The sequence below is a fragment of the Vipera ursinii genome, assembly GCF_947247035.1.
Source record: "Vipera ursinii genome assembly, chromosome: 4".
NCBI classification, from domain to species: Eukaryota; Metazoa; Chordata; class Lepidosauria; order Squamata; family Viperidae; genus Vipera; species Vipera ursinii.
Genome location: NC_139514.1, coordinates 32,478,375 through 32,493,736, shown reverse-complemented (window position 1 = coordinate 32,493,736; position 15,362 = coordinate 32,478,375). Strand labels below are relative to the sequence as shown.

The following is a 15,362-nucleotide window of genomic DNA, read 5'->3' as shown; positions in this document are numbered from 1 at the left end:
ATATCCAGTAGATGTCTTAGTCTTGCAGCAGTAATATTACTTACAATTAACTATGAGAAGTTAAATCATTATAAATAAATGTTGCTCATCCCAAGCCTCTTTACATGTCAAGAGCAAATAAACATACAATACCTCAGATAAGTGTTCAGATGATATTGCATCATCTATTAATTCCCTGTAAACCGCCCTGAGTCCTCAGGGAAAGGGCGGTATATAAATGTAACTAAATAAATAAATAAATAAATAAATATTGTCCAAATTTCCTTTTGCAACATCTTCAATTCATAATTGTTTACTATGATATCATATTTGTAAAAAGAAGTTCAAAATAAACACAATGTTTGACTCTGATATAGCAATTACTATATGTCAGAGTGAAATCATGCTTCTTCACAAAACACCACTGTATCCATGACAACAAATATCTCCTACATAGTTAACATACTTTTAATAATAATATTATAATAAACCTTTATTGTCAAAGTACAACATGTGTACATTGAGATTAGCTGAGCCTCCCCCCGTGCTCTCTCCCCCCAACACACAGTGACAACAAACCCTCCATCCCACCACACTATGTGAACCAACTACACCACACACCGGCCTCCCAAGTCAATTCTGCATAAGATTATGTCCCATTTAAAAGCCTAACAGCCCACGGATAAAAGCTATTTTTCAGCCTGTTGGTACGGCTGGCTATATTCCTATATCTCCTACCGGATGGTAGGAGAGTAAAGAGATACCGTCCAGGGTGTGAGTCATCCCTGAGAATCTTCCTCACTCTTCCAAGGCAACGAGCCCTGGCGATGTCATCCAGTGGTGTCAGGGAACAGCCCACAATGTCTTGTGCTGTAATACTTTCCTATCCGCGGCTGTCAGACCAGCATACCAAACCACAATACCATACAAGAGGACGCTCTCTATAGTAGACCGGTAAGAGAGGGTCATTAGCTGTTGTTCTACCCTGTTCTTCCGCAAGACCCTAAGAAAGTGAAGCCTCTGTTGGGCCTTTCTAGCCACCTGAGTTGTGTTAACTTTCCAGGTCAGATCTTCACAGAGGTAGACTCCCAGAACTTAAAATTTAACCCACTCCTTAAAATTTTCCAGAGTATTTTCACATTTCAGGATAAAGTTGTCACTTGAAGTTGAAAAAGAATGCAACCATTCATCCAACTAGTTTGCCACATAGACACATTCCATTTCATCTTTGACAACTTGTGAAGAGAATCTTGATGTTTGAAGAGCAATGACCAAGTAGCTTACTCTATCCAATTGGTATTTTCAATACTAGTCACCTACAGCACACCTAAACAACTTGATAAAATTTGAATCTGCATGGATATAAGATTTCTCAACAAGTACATTACTCTTACAGTGGATGACATATTTTATGATCCATATGTTGCTAAATTATTCTCCAAACCTGCTCTTAATGCTGATTGCTATAAATTGGATATCCATCCGATTTATAGTTGTGTTATATACCTGTTACTTTTTTTTGCTGTACCTCAGTATTAAAATGTCTGTCAGCTACTGAAATATTCCAAAAAGTATTTGCTGTGTTAATTACTGAATTAAAAGGCATGTTTAACATTAGTGGTGACACATGATTGTATGGCACCACTTCATGTGAACATAGTTTTCATAGTTTTTACCATTTGCATTATGTCAATCTGATCTTAATTAGAGCAAACGTGAATTTAACAATTTAACACGTTAAAATTCTTTGGCTATGTGTTTTTGTCAAATAGTGTTGGCAAATCTCCATAAGGTACATGCCATAAAAATTGCATTGCCAACTGTTCCCACTTTCATATGCAGTCTGGTGGATTTCCTGGTCTTCCAATCTTATCTCAGATTGTCAGAAATCTTAGGAGAAAAGATTACACATAGGAATACCTGAGACCTATTATTTGACTCTGATTTTGTTGTGTCATATTTTAGATCTACAAAAGTAAATGGAAATCATGGTAGATGACAGTCATCCCACAAATATTGCCATAAGGCAAAGTCTACAGTGTTATGTATGCCAATAGGACTTACACAACTATGGAACCGAAATATGTTCTAATATAAAGAGAATTTCTTACTGCTGTTCTGGTATGCTGCAACTTTGTTGTGTACTTGTGTGGTTCTTTTTTCACTATTATAACTGATGAAAAGTTTCTTCAGCCAATATGCAACAATCCATCTTTTCAGCTCCTCTGCTTACTAAACAATTATGCGCAAAGAATATAACTGCAAAATCCTTTATCTCTTAGGAAAAAATTATAAGCTAGTTATTTCTCCAAACAACTGGTACTAAATCAACTTCAATGACACTTTGAACTTTGTTCAAAAGCATACCATATCTCTCCCAAACTTTGGAAATTGTCCATATGACATAAAGCACATGTAATAATTGAATAATGTGTCAATATTTATCATTATGCCAAGCTGTAGATTCACATGACAAGTGTCCCCATATTTTACTTTTCCCATCATTACTATGAAATGAAATCAGTGAAGATTTTTGTTGTTATTAATAGTCAGTATTCTGCAATAAAATTGATTACAACCAGATCTGCCAAATACTAATTTATACAGTCTTAAAACAATTTTGTTAGTATCAAATCAAAATATACACTGCATCATGATCCTGGCACAAGGAAGCAGCCCTCAAGTCAGAGAATTATTCCACAACTCTAGTCATTCTATAATACATTTCTAAATGATGATGATGATGATATCCACCTTATCAGAAAAAGACTTGTGTGTCATGTTACACTCACTGGTGTTTATTATACCACCACAATTCCTATCTCCAGAAAACCATTCATTAGACTCCAGGCTAGTTTTAGTTTTCATATCACAGAATTTGTGGAAAGTGTAATATTTCTATTGCAACATTAGTGTTAGAGTATTGTTTACTTTTTGTCATAATTAGAAGGAAAAGAAGGGATGTGACATTCTGTTTAATCTGCTCTATGATCAAATATTAGTTACAATGAATACTTATTTACATAGAGAAATTAACCCATCCAGACTTAGAACTGATCAGAAAGAAGGCTTGCGTCCAGAAATAAAAAATGTATAAGACAAGGCAGAAATGGTTTAATAGTGCAATGAGTCTTTCATTTCCATCTTTTGCAGGGATCTTCAAGAGGTGTAGCAGTGAGGAAGAAGAATTTGAGTTGGAGTGTTTGGGGGTTTTTTAAGGACTAAGACAGAAAGATGCTGGAAAGCAGCAAAGGTTATAAATCACTCCACCTCTTATTTCATTTGCAATAATCCCCCACTTCATTTGCAACAAAGCTCACAAAATCAAAGCTCTGAACCATGCATGCATATAGTGCCATATTACTTTTGAAAGAAAAACAGACAAAAAGTTGGGAAGAGAAGAGTAACAATAATAACTATCCTGCTTGGAGTGAAGAGACAGTTCTAAATAGACATTATAGGAAAATCATTTCTAACTTCTGCTGAAGATTAAAAAATAGATATCTTCTACCCCACTCACTCCTATGAGTTACCTCCACAGTTCTATGCATCATTTTCGTAGTTCTTACATGTACATGTTTGATGGATAAACAAAATATTGATCTTGCTTTTAAACTATTTGCAAAGATGTACTCAGTAAAACATTTTAGAAATGAACAGTGAGAATTACAGTGGAAAAGGTGACTGGACAAACATATTGAAAATCTGAAGAGTTATGATTTCTTTTATAAACTAAATTTGTCTTAAGAACTAGTTTTAGCTATGCTAGAATTATCTTTATCTTTTACATGTTAGGATAAATATTGCTGAACAAGAAACATTTAATCTTCTCCATGCTATAATTATTTTTCATGCTCCACCACTATTTGGATCATTAATTTAAACAGGGAATTTATTAGATCATCATTATAATTTAGTGTTTTTAAAATATCAACTGATTAAATATTGTCATTAATCAGTATGTCAGAATGAATAATAGCACTGTGTTTTCAATTACCTGACAATACTGGAATATTGAACACAAATATACACTTTCTAATTATGACAAGGGACAGTGTCTCTAGATCAATTTAATAGTAGTTTCTACAGGAACAGAAGAGATTTTATCAATCCAGGAATCTATTATTAAAATAAGTGAAGGGGAATGGCAGTTACTTAGTAATTGAATTTTTTTCAAGAAACACTGCCCACTAACTGACTAACAAAATACATTAGCTTATGTATTTTTAATATTGTTGCTTCCCACATGTTAAATATAATGAACATTTAACTAAACTATGAAATGAGGTCATATCTGAGACATTTGATCTACTGTAAATATAATATAACCTGTAATATATAATTTGTAATGATACACTCATGATAGGATCCATTACCTCAATCTTCATGCATTTAGGGTTCTTTTAGCACAGAGCTCCATGCAAATATAATTCTATTGATTATTTTTGTATGAAATAGTTTTTATGGTTAGTTTATATGTATGGTTGAGTGCATTTCCAGAAACCATGATGCAGATAGTTAGAAGCTCTGACAAACTAAGAAGAGGACTAATATAAATTGGCACAGTCTCAATTCCCCACTATTTTTTGTTATCTATAAACTGAATATATGCACAGGACTCTTCATTTCATGTTATAATAAATGTATTATAGAATGTACAGTTGGCATTACTGGCTTTACTGTTATCATAATTACTTCAATGTATAACTTGCTTAGTTATCAAAAGGGCTAGAATGAAGGAAAAAACTAAAAGGTAGGTAGGTACATATGTAATTAAGTAGGGAGATAGGAAGGTGTGGGGAGGGAGGCAGGGAGGCAGGGAGGGAGGGAGGGAGGATACCAAGCTTTGGAAATAAAATTGATTCCAACAGACAAATCACACATCATTTATCACTACCTATTAGTGTTTGTTATAGTGTTGTATCTATATTTTGATATGTTGTTATGAAAGAAATAGCAAAAGTCTTTTCCATAGTAAGATGTTGGAAATATAAGAGTGTAAAAAATGCTTGCCTATCCATCATCAAAGAAAAAAAAGATATATAAGAGATTTAAGTCAAAGTAAGAAGCCAAAACTTTGATTTCAGAATTTTTGCTATGATGTTTGCTATAATTATCTCCGTTTTTGAACAATCTAATTTAAAAGTTACTGTCTTTTGGCAAAAAGAGTTCATAAATATTTGGGAATCCCAAGGTACCCAATGATAATCATTATTATCAAAAGTTATTACCAGTATTAATATATTTTAATCAATCAGTAACATTTTAGAGATACCACTAAATTTTTTGTTATATTAAAACATCAGGAGAAGAACTTTTGGAAGGAAGTGTTTAGTTTTGTTTTTATAGTCTTTTCTGCATAACATCTAAAAGCCAAATGACTGATGTGACTTGTAATTAGCATATTTTCATTCATTCATTTCAAATATAGCACTGGAACAATCTATAGATATGAATATAGATTTATCAAAATATATACGTATAAAAGGAAGTTTAAAGTCATAAAAATAGCACAGAGAAACAGTTATATATTTCTGGAAACTTAATGAAAATAACTCAGCATTATAAATTTAAGTGAAAAGTATGACATAATATTATTAAACAATGCTTTTTATAATGTTCTATATTTAATCATAGAACTGGTTGAAAGTGATATAAACTCTGTGAATAAAAAAATGGTTATAAATCAATGCCAAAACGAACAGTACTTCTATTAAGGCATTTATTTATACTATACAGATCTATGAACAAATTTTCCATATGTTCCTATTTTATTTATTTTTGCATGGGTAAAATAATTTTGAAAATGACATGTATATAAAGCATGGGAATAAATATTCTCCTTCTAATGGATTTATTATGCAGGACATATATGTATGTATGACTTATAATTGATTTTCAAATATGGTTTGAAAAGATTGAATCTATTCTGCATAATTAACATATACATCCTTTTTTGTTACCATTTATAGTAGATAAACACACATGTATACAAAAGTCTACACTGGCCTTCAAATCTGTGAATAAAATTAAATTAATGCATCAGCATATGCTCCACTCTCAATGTGTATAATATTAATGCTACAGAAGCACAGAAGGCCAGCTTTGAACTATTTATTGTGATATGTGTATTTTTATTCAAGAATCCAGTGGAACTATTAATAATAATTTTCAATATAAAGATGCATCCTTAATAAACCCAATCTTCCAAGACTTCTTTTCTACACTTACTTCAGCTATTTCCTGTATTTAAATCTAGAAATGATTTAAAGAGGAGAAATGAGCAAAGATTGAGGACATTAGCATAATACAATATACACAACCTATTCATTCTAAAGGCAAGGGTGAAGGCAACTGCTTCAACACATTGACATAATGAAAAGAGTTAACTATATGATAAAGCTGATAAAATATTTTAAAAGTGTTTTTAGTGCTGAAAATTCTTATGCATGTTTGGAAGGCTATTTTGAATCTTAGGAATAAATGCAATGGAGAACCTCAAGCAGGAACAACTTCATTGTTAATGTAGTAACACAGCTGTACAAAATACTAGAAATAGCTGCTTCACAATGGACAGGTGCACATATAAAGAATCATGAGTTTCATCTTTATAAGCTTCATACATCTGCTTTGAAAGTTGCCCATGGCTGTCTCAGCAGGGATAAAGGGATGCTTTGCACAGCCTTATAATTTTCAGAATAACAGTACAAGAGCGGGTCAATTTTACAACTTGTTCTTACTCCATTGTTGCTTCTCCACAGTTACTTGTGAACAGTGGTCTATAAACTCCAAGACTCAGCATTTAATTTGATTTACTTGAGTCTCTATAAAAATAAAAACAAGCATCTGTTTCTCCTGAACCAGAACATTCTTTTTATACATACTGTGTTTTCTGGCGTATAAGACGACTGGGCGTATAAGACGACCCCCGACTTTTGAGAAGATTTTCAAGATTTTTCGTCTTATACGCCGGAAAATACTTACATGCCAGTTGCCAAGTGTCCGACACAAGCCCGATTCAGCCCCGTCTGATGCAGATGGTGCAAAGCCTCCCTTTTGAAGCCCAAAGGGGCTTTTCCTTCCACCCACCCTTTGGAATAAATGCAAGAGCTGCGTTCACACAATGCACTCTTCCAGGCCAGACTCTGCAAACGGCATGCCAGAAGCCGCAACCACCGTGGGAACTCCAAGTCCCTGCCTTTCGGCAGCCTGCACGGCCAAACACAATCCGGCTTTGAGAGTACATTTGCAGACAGAGCAGCCACCGCATCTGGAGCCAAGCCCCACCCACGAGGCGGTCGCCCAGGCGGGCCCGGAAGATGCGCTGGAGAGCCGGGCTTGGAGCAGCCATGCCGAGGCCGGCTGGCGAGGGCCGCTGCGTGGTCTGCGGGCGAGAGGGGTGCCAGGCCACCAAGTACCACTGTCCAGACTGCCTGGAGAGATAGCAGGTAGCAGGGCGCGCTCTGCTTGTGCTCAGATGCCACTTGGGTGAGGGGGAGGGGCTTCCTGCCACTCCCGGGGTCTGGCATTTGTAAGGGGGAGGGGAAGGGGCTTAGAGGCTCTTGGGGGTGGGAAGGGAGAGTCACGTTGGAGGAGTACTGGACTAAGGAGGCTTGAAGTTGCTTTGCAAGAACGGGGGCGCTCGATTGATTTATGTACTATTTTCCGGTGTATAAGACGACTGGGCGTATAAGACAACCCCCCAACTTTTGAGAAGATTTTCATGGGTTAAAAAGTCATCTTATATGCCGGAAAATACGGTATCTATACTTTAAGATACATAAAAATGAAAGACTAAAAAAGAAAAGAAACACAAAGCAAACCAAATAAATAAAACAGAAATATAGGGAAAGTCACTTGATCCAAATTTTAAGCAGATCATTAAACCTTGATAAGGCAAGCAATATATTGATCAGACTTTCCATTATACTGATAGCCACTTTACAGATGGAAAATGAATACAGATTGTAATAATGGGGCTGTACTGTCTTTCCATCATTGAAGAATAAACTTTTTATCCAATTATTGTCAACCATTTATAAACTCAAGTGTGCAGGTTAGTTAGACATTATTAGTGGTAATAATGTCTAATTTATGGTCTTGATGTTCTATTAATATTGGGCAACAATACTGAACAAAAGGTTTTTGTTTCAAAAAAGTCATTATAGCAATAGCGCTTACACTTATATATTGCTTCATAGTGATTTACAGCACTCTTTAAGTGGTTTACAGACTCAGCATACTGCCTGCAACAATCTGGGTCCTCATTTTACCAACCTCAGAAGGATGGAGGACTAAGCCAATCTTGAGCCAGACAGGATAGAACTCCTGAAGTACTGCATTCTAACCACTGCGCCACCATGGCTCTTTATGATAGTACTGGAGCATGATAGTACTGGAGCAAAAACATTAATGTATATTATCTATGGAGATTCTCAGTCATCCAGATCATGATTGTTCTAAAGATGCTTTTTCAAAAGGCAACTGGACTTTCTTTGTTTTTCCTTGAAGACATTTCGCTTCTCATCGAAAAACTGAAGAAGCTTCTTAGATGAGAAGTGAAATGTCCTCAAGGAAAAACAAAGAAAGTCCAGTTGCCTTTTGAAAAAGCAACTTTGTAAAATTAACGTATACTCTATAAGGTGCATCCTATACTATTCAAAACCAATAGCTTTTCCAGTTCTCATAGATTTAATGGTATCATTGTTTGAAGTCATAAAGGTTCATATAAAAATATTATGTGACTAGGTGTAATATTTGAAAGACAATATTGTTTAAAATGTGATCATTATTTCTTAGAAATGTTCTCTCAAATAATAATAATATGCAAAATATTTTTTTAAAAAGTCTAGAAAGCTAAAAATCAAATTTCTACTGGGATTTCCTTATGAGGCATATTGAAAATGGAGTACATGGATTTATTTTGTTCACATAAGGTGGACGGTTTTTCTATTGGTAGGAAATTAAAACCATAATCATCAAGATCACTATCACTATCATCAAAGATTGTCCTTCCTTGAATTCAGTCCTGTGGCAATAAATTTCTCCAAAACATCTGGTGCAAATACTTATTTGTGTAATAATCTACCTATAAACAAAAAACTGCTAGAAACAAAATTCAGATGACGATGATGATATTTATTATTATTATTATTATTATTATTATTATTATTCACAGTCATCCAGATGTTCAGACTGGATTTGGCATTTTTATCTACCTATCAAATCCTTATCAAGGACCTGAGATAGGCAGATGTAGATGTTTGATGGTATTACAGATATCGTCGCAGGATGGAAGCAGTTCCTAGTAAGACCGCCTTTTGCAATTGACTGATGACAAATTTGTCAATGCCATATTCCAAATTATTCCAAATAATTCCAAATTTGTGAATGCCAAATTATTATTATTATTGTTATTATTATTATTATTATTATTATTGTTATTGTTATTATTATTATTGTTATTGTTATTGTTGTTGTTATTATTATTATTATTATTATTATTATTATTATTATTATTATTATCAGATGAGTTTGCCTCAGTAACTTTCATTTCTGAACTGTCAAAGGGTGGGAGGAAGGCATCTGGAAAAAAAATCATTATCATTTTTGCCTTCTGTTTGAGAGATCTCACTTGGCAAGAGTGAGAAATGCAGAAATTTCACAAGAGCAACACCGAAGGCTGGATCTAAGTGGAAGTGAAAACCAGCTTCAAAAATAATATCTATTTCAAGCACCCACTTGAGCAGCAGTAAAAGCAAATGGCACTTTTTTTCCTCTGAATGCTGCTATAAGCTTATCTTGCTCATCATTATAAGAAATGTTTAGAAATTGGAAATTATTTCAGTGATAATTGAATAAATGGATTACTTCATTTTATTTTATTTTATTTATTTATTTATTTTAATCCCATTTATATCCCGCCCTTCTCCGAAGACTCAGGGCGGCTTACAATTTAAAGCACAAACCAATGTGCTTAGCAGTAGCCTTCATTCTATGTATATGCCTGCTTATTAGGGCTTCCCCCCCCCCAAGCAGCATTATTACAAAGTCAGCTTATTGCCCCCAACAATCTGGGTCCTCATTTTACCTACCTCGGAAGGATGGAAGGCTGAGTCAACCTTGAGCCTGGTGGGATGCGAACCTGCACTAATTGAGTCTGCTTGTTTCCTTTCAAAAGATTTTCCACATCTGTAGCACAGCATTTATCACAATATTTACGCAGAGTATTTCTTGTTTTATATGAATTAATCTTCAGAATCTTCAGTTCTGCCATGTTTTGATCTAAAGCATTACATCAAGTTCTAAACTTCAGATTCAAATTATGCACAAACTTTTATCTGCATGAATTCATTCATTCTAAAAGTTTGTAAATAATGTGAAGCCCTAACTGAATTTTCTTGTTTTTCTTTTGGAGGTTGGAACCAGCTTTAGCTAAAAGTGTTCACTGATCAGAAAGGTGAGCAGATAGTTTGTTTTTTCTGCCATCTCTATTTGGGACTGAAAATATATGGCCCATAAGCCAGCAGTTTAGACAGAAAAAAAATCATGTTTTTTGTTAATAAGCAGGCATATACAGCCTTGGTGGAGCAGTGGGCTAATGCCTCCTTAAGTAACACCAGCTGCCTGCAATTAGTGCAGGTTCACATCCCACCAGGCTCAAGGTTGACTCAGCCTTCCATCCTTCCGAGGTAGGTAAAATGAGGACCCAGATTGTTGGGGGCAATTAAGCTGACTTTGTAATAATGCCGCTTGGGGTGTGTGTGAAAGCCCTAATAAGCAGGCATATACATAGAATGAAGGCTACTGCTAAGCTTGTAAGCCGCCCTGAGTCTTCGGAGAAGGGCGGGATATAAATGGAATTAAAATAAAAATAAATAAATATACATAGAATGAAGGCTACTGCTAAGCTTGTAAGCCGCCCTGAGTCTTGGAGAAGGGCGGGATATAAATGGAATTAAAATAAATAAAATAAATAAATCTAGAAGTAAAGAGATTACCATTTAATCCAAAATTCTAAATCTAAAGTTAGCATCCCACCACGTCAAACAGAAATCACAAATCATTTTCAGTTATTCATTATTAACTGCTCAGATTCACTAAGTTATTAAATTAGCATTTAATGAATTTTAAATGTCTTTTAAAGCTCAATTATTCTTCTATTTTATTTTGTAATTATCTTTTTTCTGAGCTTAAGTAAAAAGAGCCTTGGTGGAGCAGTGGGCTAATGCCTCCTTAAGTAACACCAGCTGCCTGCAATAAGTGCAGGTTCGCATCCCACCAGGCTCAAGGTTGACTCAGCCTTCCATCCTTCCCAGGTAGGTAAAATGAGGACCCAGATTGTTGGGGGCAATAAGCTGACTTTGTAATAATGCCACTGGGGGGGGCGAAAGCCCTAATAAGCAGGCATATACATAGAATGAAGGCTATTGCTAAGCACATTGATTTGTGCTTAGATTGTAAGCCGCCCTGAGTCTTCGGAGAAGGGCGGGATATAAATGGGATTTTTTTAAAAAAACAAAAGTATAGACAATCAATTATTTTTAATTTGCTATGCTGTTAATTGTATGGTATGTTTAATGTATAAAGATATGGTTAATCAAACCATCCTGAAGGTGTATTTTAATAGATCAATGCTTTTAAAATATGGTTAACTTAGGAGCAGAACTCCGCTAACCATTTATTGAACATGCCTCTCTTTGATTTAACAATCTCAAGATGGCAAAAGAATGCAAATTTATATCATTTACCATTCTGCCTTTAATTATTATGTACATAAGGCTCAAGTAATCTATTCATACTCCTGACTTGGAATTTCATAATGTTTATTGGGAAGGTCAATGAGACATTTTAATTGAGAATTACTGGCAGTTTTTAACCTTTCATGATCAAAACCTTTAGGATAATATTCTTACTTACAGAACTAGGAACTGTATCTATGTGTTTTGAATTCAGTCTCAAAAACAAAAATCATGAATTTTCTAATCATGCATCTACAATCTTCCACTATTGTTGGAAAAATGTGTTGATGTGTAAAATTCACTGTTTTAATCACAACATGAAACTCTTATTTTTATTTTCATTAGTAGTGGCCATACTTCAATGAAGCAGAGCTTATATTTCTATGTTTCTTCAATGGAATTCAATCCTTAATGAATACTCTCTATATGCTTCTTTGACTACAAAGGTTGGCATTTATTACAAGTAAGTATCCTTTCAAAGCAGGGGAATAAAAACTTTACGTTTAAAATATAGTAGTAAATACTTACCAGGAAACCTGCTATGTAAGATAGCATCACAGTTATATCCATTGAATTGTGCAGTCACTGACAGCAATTTTACAGACAGCAAAAGCAGGAGCCATATTTGTTCCATTGCAAAACCTAGGGAAATAATAGGCAGATCATATTTGAAACAGAAGCGTCAGAACAGGATGCGATACTTGATCTGATTTTAGAAAGTCTACTGTATAAGTAAAGTATTCTTATAGAATGTGAATGTTTGCTTATAATTCTTTAATTAAGAAAACTCTATTTTCATTCTTCTTGCATTCCATTCAAAATATTTTATTTTATAATTTCTTTTCTTTCAAAAAAAATATTTTGTTTTAAGTTCCTTTCTTACTGTGTATTTAATTCTATGTGGGACTGTGAATAAAATGTTTAAACATAATTCTTTTATTTTCAGGCTTACAACAAAGAATGACTGGATTGTTGTCAGTAGTGACAATTGATTTAATTGTTATATCACTGTTAAATATCACTGTTCAAGTCATTTAGAATAAATTAATGGTGACTAATATAGAGGAATAGGGACCACTACGGTGGGAAGGTAACAGCATTCCGTGAGCCTTTGGCGTCTAGTCATGCCAGCCACATGACCACGGAGACGTCCTCAGACAAGCACTGGCTCTTCGGCTTTGAAATGGAGATGAGCACCGGCCCCTAGAGTCGGAAATGACTAGCACGCATGTGCGGGGGAACCTTTACCTTTACCTAATATACAGGAAAGACTACCAATAAAAAGCTAGAACTGTTTAGTGTTTTGTTTAATAAAAATAACTGGCAATACATTTGTTAGGGAAATGCAAAATTAGTATTAACAAAATTAAGTAGACTATATAGAAGGTAGGCTTTCTGCTTTATCAGATAACATGATTCAGAGAAAAAAGTGGAGCATATGGAAATACCTTATATTTTTATGTCTGCCATATCAATGATAAGCTTCTATGCTCATTTTTACCTGTTTTTATCTTCATTAATCAAATAATGAGAACATATTTAGTGGTTGAGGCACCAAGCTAGAAGCCAAGAAACTGTAGATCTAGTCCAGGGGTGTCAAACTCGCAACATCATGTGATGTGTCGCAACGTATCATGACTTTTTTTTCATTGCCGGCAATGGGGTGGGCACGGTTTCGGCATGACACATCCGGCCCATGGGCCGGCAGTTTGACATCCCTGATCTAGTCCCTTTTAAGTCAGGAAGGCACCTGTGTGACCATGGGCCAGCCACTTTCACTTAACCCTAGGAAAAGGCAATGGCAAACCACTTCTAAAATTCTTGTCAAGAAAACTGCAGGGACTTGACCAGACAATCAACAAAAATAAATGCTGATTCAGGGACACAGTAATAAAAATAAAATAATAGTAGATCAGAACTATAGTGATAGACTACTGTTCATATAGATTTTACCTTCTAATGAGACAGTCCAAAGAATTAATTGAATAAAAATCATACATTTGTTACGAATACATTTCTCCTACTATCTGCTGGTTTTTGTTTCACTGAAAAGAAATATCCAATATATTCTATTGTGTCAAAGGATAGAAAACATAGTGGAACAATAGTATTATGTAATTTGATATTTATCCAGATTCTTAAAATGTACTGTATTCAAACATCCCAAAATTGCTGTTTATGTCTACTATCTAATAATATACCTCAATCACCCTGAGTGGCTCTACTGTAAAAAATGGGATAGCAGTTAGGTCCAGTTCATTTTTTCCCCAGAAATTCTCATGAGCACATCTCAGTCTTGAACCAAGATTGAAATATTATTCATATGATGAAAATAAAAAAATTATTGATAACGTACAGATTTCATATTCAGATTAGACTTTATATTTATTAACTTTATAATATATTAACATTACAACATTACACATTTTAGGTGTATCTGGTCCCATTTGGTGGGAAACATTTTGGTAAATGTAAATAAAAAACAAATGTTAAAACATTAGTAGTTTGTAGAAATAATATATTTAACTTTTTAATACATGGCATATTGTCAATATTAAAAGCAGTATTTATAAACTGAAGAATTTATTATATAAGGTATTATTCCTAATTATCAAAAAAAATCATAAGTTTTATCACAGTACTACCAAAACCTTTTAAGTGTCTTTCAGGTAATAACCTCACCAACAACACAAAACAGCCACCATTATTTGTTCAGACCATTAAAATCAGTCTATTATGCTGTTCAGAAACAATTTTTAAAATACTATATGTGAAACATGACATTATTTAAGTATATTTATTAAGATCTCATCAGTATTGAAGCAATAGAAAATAATGGCACTATACTGAGTACTCATAATAAATATAAGTAAATTCAGCTGGAGCTACTCCCACTCAGATGTGTTTGGATTTCGATTTTATTTCTTCATGGTTTTGCTTTGACCTTTTCCAAAGGTGTATGTTTTGGGAATATTTCTGCAATTACTAAAAAGTACATATACTGGTACAGCTGGATGTGTGGACTCTGAAAAGAAGCAAATGTCATTGTACTCACAGCTGCCCTAATTAATTAACATTTTTAAATGCTCTGCATATTTCATACTAATCAAACCACTTTGCTAAATTTGAAGCAGTCTGAAGAATTTGTGAAGTCTCCTTTGGGGATGACCCATAGATCAACATCAAATGCATGCAGATGGCTTTCAGTCTGACTGATACAATCTTTGGGATTAGAGTTTTGTGGAAGAAAAGCTGTTGCTGCTATCTCTCAAATAGTCAATACCAGATTGGAAAAATAAATACTATTCAGAGACCATGCAAAGATTCATAGGGTCAACATTCACTAATTGCAAATGTTTCTATAGATCAACGTAATTGTCATGGTGCCTTACTTATTCTGTATATTTTTGAGGAAATAAACAAGAATATGAATATCTGTCTTTCATTAGCAGATGAAGGTTTAGCAATAATAATTATAATTCATTTTATTATTAAATTATGGCTATTGTATTATTGATATTGCATTACCTTTCTTCTTTGAGTTATAACAATTAAAATAATATCAAAGCAGGTAGAATAAATAATATAAATGTGAAGTCATTTTTTCTGATTTTGAATGAAAAGGCTGCACCCCATTATTGC

The 15,362-nt window shown here is 34.2% G+C and overlaps 1 protein-coding gene across 1 annotated transcript in view; it reads right to left on the bottom strand.

The window, feature by feature from the left end:
• Window positions 1–12,357, bottom strand: part of ZPLD1 (zona pellucida like domain containing 1) — a gene marked incomplete at its 3' end in the record, with an annotated part of 47,255 nt that extends 34,898 nt beyond the window's left edge. Inside the window, exon 1 of the mRNA XM_083361330.1 lies at window positions 12,249–12,357. Coding sequence (XP_083217456.1) covers window positions 12,249–12,354 — 106 coding nt within the window. The 5' untranslated portion in view covers window positions 12,355–12,357. The remainder of the gene's footprint in view (window positions 1–12,248) is intronic.
• Between the last annotated feature and the right edge of the window lie 3,005 nt (window positions 12,358–15,362).